Below are 9,652 nucleotides of genomic sequence, written 5' to 3'. Positions count from 1 at the left end.
GCCGGTGCCTCGAGGCGCTCCACTTTTCCGGTTGCGCAAGCGGAACAGCACGCAAAACGTTTCCTTTTCCAGCTTCAGCTCCAGCGTAATGCATGGGAGCTCCCTTGGAGTGTGTCTTGGTGGCAGAAGAAGACACGCAACAATTTGTGGGCAGCTTCTGTGTGTGCCGTCTGCTGGTGGTGGCGTTGTGCGACGCGGAAGTGAGAAAAAAAAGTTGTACGCAATCTGTGACAACGAAGTTGCAAATGATTACACTTTGTGATAAAGCGAAATGTGAATCCAGGGCGCTCGGTGTCGCCTCGGAGAAAGAGGTATTGCTGTCGCCATGGTGATATTGCGCATAGGATGGATTCGCCTCCCACACACGACGACGATGACTTTAGCGGAAATTCATACACGCGCACATGTGTGCGACGCCGTTCCTATGTTGCGTCCATGGATGACAAGACACCTTCCATCTCGTCTTTCTCCCATAAGATGCGCTGCATAGCACCATGGTTTAGGGGGTGGAAAATTAAAGAGACAGCGAAACGAACTTCAGAGCTTCCCATCGCGCCGTCGGTGGCCCGATGCGACAGCGCAAACGGGAACACTACACTAGAAAAGCACTTTCATTAAAAGAATTTCCCGACATTTTCCTCTCCAACCTGCGTCGCCTGAACGCCTGAAAGGAGGAACGGAGCACAAAACTTCAAAGAAACAGTATCGCGTCTGACGCAACGGCGTGCCGGTGCGCGGTGAGAATGGGCTGCGAAGCGCTGCGAAGTCTATTCATCGCGTCGGCTGGCAAAAGGATGTGATTTATGAAAACAAGTTTATTCTTAATTAGTTTCCGAGATTTATGCTGCCAGTGTCCGCCTTGAAGGATGAAGACAAGGAACGAGCGAGCGAGCGAGTGAACGAACTCCTCTGGTCTTCCTACTGATGTCTTACTGCACGCCAGATTTGTGAAATAGTTTCTAATAACAAGCACCCAACCTGGCAGAAGATAGCATCAGCAGAACAGCAGCAGCAGCAGCAGCAGCAAGATAACTGCTCAACTAGATAAGCGTAAACGCGACAAACCAGCTGCAGCGTTGCATAAACCAAATTTACCTCAAGTTTGTTGAAAGTTGCACTGAAAAATCTCAATCAACTTCTGCTGGTGTGGGCATCGTTTTAGGAAAACTCGAGAAAGAGACCACAGACTCCGATGTCAACCACCCAGAGAGGCACAGATGCGAGATGCGCATGTCCTGTTTCTCGGGAGTAAAAACCTCGTTTTGAGAACCGACCGCCTGTGTTCGAGCGTTCGGGGGAGTATGATCCATTCACGTGACTAGGCTTTCCGTGCTAAGCTGTTGCTCCCGATGGGGGGACACACTTCGTTTTGTCGGTTGTTGTTTGGGGGATTTTTTTATAAAACCAAAAGTAAAATGTCATTTGGAACGCGTTGTTTTGGGTCTAATTTTGTGAAAAAAATGTCGTAAAAGCGGTTATTAACTAAGAGCTAATTCCTAAGAGTAGTCACAAACATTTACGCGAAGACCGTCTTAGATCACGCAAGAAATCAATCTCGATTGGCTGTCGATTGGCACAAGTACCGGCTGGTAAAAACTAGTTTAAATCTTTTTTCGCCAATTCAATTCGCACCGTAATAAACGTTTATCTGCTGGACCATTTCGATACCTTTTTCTCCCCCACCCCCTTCCGCTGTCTGGTCGATGGCCATCCCGAAAACGCTCTTGAAGCCATCGACACCCCGTCGACGTTCAAGGTGGTTCTTCGATAAAGATATGTTTATGGCAGGAAATGGACTCTTCCATTTTTCAACCTCCTCTACAATTCCCATCCCCGTCGTACCCTCAGACGCACCTTATGGTGGCCACAAGGAGTCGGTCGGCGGGGGGGGAATCTTTGGGGCCAGCGGGATTCATTTTCACTTCATACGAGAACCGCTCGTCCGTCGTTGGTCCGATGCGAGGCGATGATACGAAATTGCGCCATTAAATTTTATATGATTTCGAATAAAATAAAATAATCAATTAAATTGTCCATACGGAGCACCGTGGGGCGGGAGGAGGGGGTGGGATCTTCGGATCCGCCCGGATCACGGGTGCTCCATTGGTGGTCGGCCACCGTAAAAGCTGAAAAGCGTGGGCAGCAGGAGCTAGCAGGTGATGAGCAGTTGCTGCTGCTGCTGGAATGGTACCGGTGCGATAAGAAACTGTGGCAGTGGCTTTTGGAATCTGGTTTCCACGACTAGCTCCCTCCTTCCCCGTTGTCCAATGAACCACACTTCAAATGGACTTTTCTGCCTCTCCACCATCAAGGAAGTAGCGTTCAACATCCACTGGTCTCGGTGAGATGACATTTGGATGCTTCTGGTGCAGTAAAAATGCGAAAACTTTCGAAGGGAAATTATCTTCCTAATGGGTTGCAGAGCCACGGTGAGCATGGCGATGTTGCCGTCTTGCGACTGCCATCTTGCAGCAGTCTCGATGTAGCGATGCATTTCCGTACCAGGTGCTACGTGGTTCCGGTGCTCCCCGGTTCTATGAAAGTTTCTCTACCGCGCATAAGGAGCGCAATGACCATTTCGTGGCGTAACCAAAGTCAGAATGAAGTTAGAAAAGGGTGCTTATGCTGCAGCTCATACTGCTTCATGGAAAACTCCAACAAATGAGAACCTTTTTAACTAGGATTCCAAAACAAATGTCACTTCGTTACGTCAGAGGGATTACGGAAAGGAATATCGAGTAAACTCAATTCACTTACGCTTAAATTATTAATCACTCCCACGGTGTCGGTGACAGCAAAGAACGGTGCATAGAAAGCGAGAGAGGTGTCATCTTGATTGTCATCCAAAAGCACCCAAAGTCATCGCAATCAAAAGGATTCCAGGCCGGAGTAAGTAATCGAATCAAGTTCGAGCGCTCACTGCAAACACCGCTAGGCCTTTCAGCGGCCCCGTTATCTTCCTCGTGGCAGACTGCAAGCTGATAGTAATTGGATAATCATTTCTAATTAGAATGCCAAGCACCGCGAGAAAGTGCAAATGCATCCGCGCATCCACTCTGAAAAGGGCGCACCAGATGAAGTCAAAAGCCGGGCGTCTTCTTGCACCGGAAAACGGAACTTCACGGATGACAACCACCTCCCTTCTGGGGACGCGTGCTGATGCCGATAACGACCGTACCGGTTCCAATGCTGGTGTGGATTGCTATGACTTACCACGATTGGAATGGGATTCTTCTTTTAATTTACCAACGCCACCAGCTCTCAGCCAGCTCGCGCTAACGGAAATGACGTTGCGCAAGAAGTAGCAATGGAAAGCATGGAAATGGGAACGACACCGAGGAGGTTGGATGGTCGGTCGGTTGTTCACCGGTCAATAGCGAATGCGAATGGTTAAACGAAGCAATTGCACTTTTACGGTTATGTCTGACATATTTTTTCGCTCGCAAATGCGTTTTTCTTATTATTTTCCCTGTTGCCGTCCCGCCACACGGCGTCCCCTTCGATGAAAATGATCCCTTTTGGTGCTGCAGCCTGGTTCTCTCTGGCGGAGTCGGTCTCTGGGACGGTCCATCGGTCGCGGTCCTGGTTCGGAATTATTACGACCTTAATGCTATTGTATGGGTATTTGGGTGTATCTAAATGTGCCGGACGTGTACCAAAAGCTCACTGGCACTGGCCCTGGCGAGCATGTTCTCGGTCAACACTTTACGCCAAGCAATAACAACAATGGCGCTGCTGGTAGAGAGAGAGCAGCATCGCGCATAACGCTAAATTGGTTTCTCCTCCTCGGGGGGAGGTAGCACCGGTAGCACACGGGGGAGGGAGCTCATTCACGGATCGTGGTTATGCTTTAGTGTCCTATTGGCGTCTCGGCGAATGGTTCATTTACGGGAAATTGCATCCCCTGGTAGACGAAGCAATGGAGTGAACGGAATTTGAAAAATGGTGCACGTTACACCGGGGTACAATTGTTATTAGCGTTAGCGTCGTGACAATGGCCGCTCGTCGGGGAGGAACCGACACTGATCGACCGTCCGACCGTCCAACCGAACGACCGGTGTCCCATGTACCTTATGTTGATTGATGTTGGATTACTAATGCTTATTGAATTGACAATAGCGTCCGCTTTTGATCAGAAACGTTCATTACTTACTCACACTCCCTCTCTCGTTCTCCCTCTACCTTTGAATTACATTGCAGGGCATCTATCATCGGCTGGGTGACATCTTTGCTCGCCTCAACCAGTGGAGTGAGGCGGAACGGTTTCAACGTGCGGCGCTCGAGGCACAACCGGATCACATCGCGGCTCACCTCTCCTACGGTACGATGCTGGCACGAAATGTAAGTACGCTCGCACACAAACACTCAGATACACCACTGTGACGCAGCTGGAGATCTAAACTCTAATCATATTGTTTCACTCTCCCCATTTCCCTCGTTCCTCGGTCGAGCAGAGCAGTCGCACCTCGGAGGCGGAACAGTGGTTCCGGAGAGCCCTCCGGTTGGCACCAAACGATGCCAGTGTGCACCATCATTACGGTAAGCATTCACGGCTACTAGGCGCTTCTTTCTAGCAGCAAAACCGAAAACCTCAGGTCCTCAGCAAGGACTGAAATGTATGAATTGAATGCACATCGATACAGTATTTGCTTTTCTGGATGTAAGTTTTGTGTCCGGGAAGATGGATAAAACCGAAGGATTACATGGTTCAAACGGAAAGAAAGGAAAGTAGAGAGGAGCACAAGCACATGCCGGCTAACGATCTGATTGCGACGCTTTTACTTTACTCCCACCTTCGTGTGCGCCCCCAAACGCGTCTCTGGGTTTTTGTGAGCAAAGATGTCCTGTTGTTGTCTGCACTCGTCACCCGCCAGGGAGAGGATGCATAAAGCGTCCCCTTACCACCCATCATTAGTGTGCTTCGTCGCTCGGTGATTTCTTCTCTCTCAGCTCGAACTTGGTTTCGACTTTTTCTCCTTGGATTTTCCCTTTGGACAACACAAATTCAAAGAAAATCCTTAACAACCAACTACTGTTAACTGCTCTTCGGAACCAGCAGCACCCCAGTTTGAGCACCACTCACATGTAACAAGCTTCCTCCTGGAGCCTGGTCGAACACCAGGGCACCAGAGGACCAAGGACACGCATCACTCCAAAAATCCCATGCTGGGAAATGTTTGGATATAATTGAAAAGATTGCTAAGGGGAGAACGATGGCCCGAAAACCCAAAATCCGAAAAGCAAATATCAAGTATCCAATTAGGAGGAGGGAACGCACTTCACAACGCAAACCAGAGTATCGGTTTCGAGCGGCTGCTTATTATGCTGCATTTGATGCTTCCTCTTTCCCCGCCAGTGTCCCTCAGGTTTCATTTTTCAATCTTTTCATTTATCCCTGTTTCTCTCTCTCTCTCTCTCTGTGTCTGTCTCTCTGATTGCTGCAGCTGAGTTCCTGTCATCGCAGCGTCGCACCGAGGAAGCATTCCAGTATCGGGTGAGGGCTGCCGAGCTCGCGCCAGAAGATTATGCGCTTGTGGTGGCCGCAGCATCGAGCCTACGGTTGCACGACCGCAAACCGGAAGCCGAACGATGGTACCGTCAGGTAAGCTTGCTTTCCACCGCGCTTGTAACGCCTCTTTCTAACGCACACACCCACACTTTCCTGGCCTGTCTCTCACACTCGCAGGCTGTGAAGCTGAGACCGCAGGAAGCCCGAGCTCACACCAACCTCGGTGCGATTCTGCACCTCCTGGGACGGACGCAGGAAGCGGCCAGCAGCTACCGGGAGGCGCTGCGGCTACAGCCGGACGATCTGACCACACTCTCGAACCTGGCCAAGCTGGGCGTACCGGCCATCTCCTGAGACCACCTTCTGCCCGGTCCAGCTGTGGCGGCTGCCACCAACCGGAAGCCCGGCAGTTGATCGAAACCTACCGGGACCGGGACCGGGACTGGGACAGGGGGCAACGGGCCCATCGGTAAACCAAACCACTGCAAACCGGCGTTAAAATTCTAGGAGCATCGTGGCCGTGCTTAACGTTCGGACAATTAGTAGGAATTGAGAAATGTGTGGGACACATTTGTATAAACCATTTGTTTTTTGGAGTTTGAAGTAGACAAGCAAGGAGGAACGACGAGATTGTTTCGATAACGTTGATTAGGCAAATGAGCTGAGCAGAGCTGGTGTGCGAATGTGAGCGTGAATGTAAATAGGAATAGGAATCGTTAAACGGAACGGAACAGAGAGGAAAAGATGGAGCGTGTGTGGCAAAGGAAAAGGTAGCTAGAGCAAAAGAAAAAACCCAAAAATTCCGTTGGATAGTTGCAATGAATTCTAGATGGTCGCAAGCAAGGATTAGGTTGGAATTGGTTTCGAAGTTTGTGGCGGAATGGGCTGTTTCTTGTTTTTGTTTTCCCGTCAGATCGAAACCGCCGTTGGCCGTTGTGGAAGGGAGACAATCTAGCGTGATTTATTGTTTTCGTTTTCGTGCAAAAAGAGAACGATAAAGTGTGCGACAAAGCGAGAACGGATGGAAAAGTTATAAATCCAGTTATACTCCTTCTTGGCCAAGAGTGCAAAACTGAAAACTCAAGCTAGTAAACAAAAACAAAAACTATATATTGTAAATAAGACAGAGTAGCAGAATGGCAGGCAAGCTGTACATACAAGAACAATACAACAACAACAAAAAGGAACACCGAACAGACAACCAAGCAAGCATACAAAAACGGGCAAACCGGAACAAAACGGAATCATATAAAGAGTTTATGAGAGTGTAAAGCTATCGATCGAAACTGAGACAAAGGTGAAAAAAAACGAAGGAGGAAGATAGCACGATCATGATCAAACAGGGCCCGTAGTAGCAGATGCAAAACTATAGCAAAAACGAAGAGAAAGTAACTAACAATTAGTGGAAAACAACTATCAGCTCACACTCGCGCTGGACACGCAGACAGACAAGCTCACTCCATTCACTATTCATCCCAAAAAAAAACACACAGAAACAGTCAATCTAATCGATCATCTAATGCACCCGGGCAGTCGGTAGAATGAGTGACGTGAAAGTGAAAATCCCAAAACGAAGCACTAACGTCACTTTCGCGAGAATCTCGCGGTAACTGCTCATTTTACTCCGGTCGAAAAGAGATGTCTCACCGCAGGGTGGGATATCGGTTTTTTTATTTTTCCTTTTTTTATGCCACAAAGAATGGAAATCATACCCATGCTGTACCGCAAAGCGATACAAATTATCACACTTTATCACACCGCCAAAGAGTGCGCAGGGAGGTCGATCGAACGGTCGAAATGGGCTGGTAAAAACACACATTAACGCAGTATCACTCTGAATTGATTTGCAGTATGACAGGAGACAGGTGGGGCGCAGGAGATGAAGAGCAGGAAAACAATTCCCTCAAACCTGTTGGTGGTGGTGGCCCAGCTCCCCTGGGATAAGGAGCGAACCATCATCTACCGGACCAGCAAACAAATCCAAGCAAACAAACACAATAGAGGGAGAGAGACAGAGAAAAATCATTGTGGGAGTATTGAAGGAAGTGGAGCGAGGGAGAGAGAGAGAGAGGAGTGAAGGGGATTATATTAAACACGAAGCGTACAATCGATGGTCAGCTGTGTGCAAAGTGCAACTGGCACAAGAGGGGGAAACAATAATTAAAACGATGAAAACATTGGCTACGTGATGATCGCAACCATTTCCACGTCACCATGGAGCTCCTCGATTTAATTCCATTTCCCACTGACTCACTCTCTCTCTCTTACTTTTCCATCCCTTCATCTCTCCATGAGAACACAGTACACTACAGACACACAGAAAACACCGGGACACAAACACAGAATTGTATTTGGTCTGGTTGGTCACAAAGTATCACCAAAAAGGCAGGAAGAGCAGGCGCGCCCATTTATAGCAAAGCGATGCGCAACGCAGCACACTTTGGTGACGATGCCGGCGATGACGCTGGTGATGATGCCGATGCTGATGGTGATGATGGATACATTTATGAATAAAATGCAAATTTATTAATGAAAACCCAGCCCCACACGGTGTGCAGTTGATTTATCGTGTTTTTCGTGTGTTTGTTTGGTAAATAGCCAAAGACGGATTGTTTGTTTTCGGTTTCGTGCGTACGCTTGGTGTAAGTAATCGTGCGACCCGCAGTGCACACACGCGTTGTGGTGCCACACCGGCGCCTTTCTCCTTCCATCGCCTACAGTGCGCCGCATTCTCCTAATTATGCGAACCGCGATTTCATAAAAATAAATCCATTTTTATGGCCTTCATCCACCACTGGGGGCTTCAAAATTTATGAAAAACCCTTTCATCCTTCCATTTTATCGCCTCCCGGGGAACCCTCGTTCTGCGCTTAAGTAACACCAACTGTGGAACGGGTTGAGGGAGCACGGGGTTTCTCTCCCCCCCTCATTCCATCCAGGAAGCCAGCCAGCGTGTTGGCAGTCATCCCTTTGAAATGGCCCCCCTTTTGTTGTTGTTGTTCTTGTTGGTGCCGCGAGCAGAAATTTGATTTTCCCAACAGCAGCAGCAGCAGCAGGAGCAGTGGCAAGCAGTGGCGTGTGGCTAATCGAAGTGCCTTCACATACGCAACGGTTGAACGCCAGCAAGGTGTCGGTGCGTGACGTCGGCGGAAGTAAGTAGTATTAAGGGCGCCTCCACCACCCTTCCTAATGACTTCGTAGGTTCCCGTGACCTTCCACCATTACCATCTGAAGTCGTTCTCAACGAGCGCACTCTCTATCCCTCTCTCTAGATCTTTGTGCGAAAACTTGCACACATTCCAACTAGCGACTGACGGTAAACTTAATTATTCATATATCTACATCACTTGCTGATTACATTATCCGTCCCTTTCCCCGCCAAAAACGGATCGCAACGCGCGCGACACTCGAATGTAATGGAACCTGCGCGTCGCTAAAATTAAATTGTGTGTCGACGAGTGTTTCCACGTTGGACTCGAAACTTCCGGCTGGAACCACTTCGAACGAAGGAAACTGTTCGCGAGGTTCGCACATTTGCCAATTCCAATTAAACCTTCACCTTTAAGGGGAAGCGAGAGGAAGGGGAGGGGGATAAGCGAGAGGAGTTAGAGCGCAGTGAGTCACGGGGATCACGGGACCCCAAAATCGTTCCAGTACGAGCTTTACGATACAACCTTGCTACAGATTAGAATATTTTTCATGCCTTTATGGCCGTCCGGGGAAATCAGTCGATGCTCGGTGGTGGTGCTGATGGTGATGCTGCCGCTGTTGGTGTGAGTTGAGCCACCGGACGTGGAATTTTCGGGGCATCGATCCTTGATTGGCCTCATGTAACCCCGGAGGGAGGGTGGGCTGATGGTGGAAGGTTCTGTTCGACCTTTTCCGTTCCGTGACGCTACCAGACCGGTGTTGAGCGAATGCAATACCCAACACCGGCCTCGTACGGTCGCCAGCAACGATGTCACGACCTGCAAACGACCGGAACGGACCAATAAAACTACTGGACACCGATGCCGACCGATACTGGCCGGACGGGGTTATCCGAGAAATGAAGTACGGTTGTTAATGTACCCTGAGATGGAAATGTCCCAGGTCCCCTCGATTCTCGAGAGCTACAGCCGGGAAAAGGGAAAACAGTTGGAA

General features: G+C 49.1%; 1 protein-coding gene across 1 annotated transcript in view; it reads left to right on the top strand.

The window, feature by feature from the left end:
- Positions 1–8,021, top strand: part of LOC126570873 (protein O-mannosyl-transferase TMTC2) — a 131,518-nt gene extending 123,497 nt beyond the window's left edge. The window contains exons 9-12 of the mRNA XM_050228937.1: positions 4,201–4,341; positions 4,455–4,539; positions 5,445–5,602; positions 5,687–8,021. Coding sequence (XP_050084894.1) covers positions 4,201–4,341; positions 4,455–4,539; positions 5,445–5,602; positions 5,687–5,863 — 561 coding nt within the window. The 3' untranslated portion in view covers positions 5,864–8,021. The remainder of the gene's footprint in view (positions 1–4,200; positions 4,342–4,454; positions 4,540–5,444; positions 5,603–5,686) is intronic.
- Positions 8,022–9,652: the final 1,631 nt, after the last annotated feature.

The sequence above is a fragment of the Anopheles aquasalis genome, chromosome 2, assembly GCF_943734665.1.
Source record: "Anopheles aquasalis chromosome 2, idAnoAquaMG_Q_19, whole genome shotgun sequence".
Lineage (NCBI taxonomy): Eukaryota > Metazoa > Arthropoda > Insecta > Diptera > Culicidae > Anopheles > Anopheles aquasalis.
This window is presented reverse-complemented; position numbering and strand designations above follow the sequence as displayed.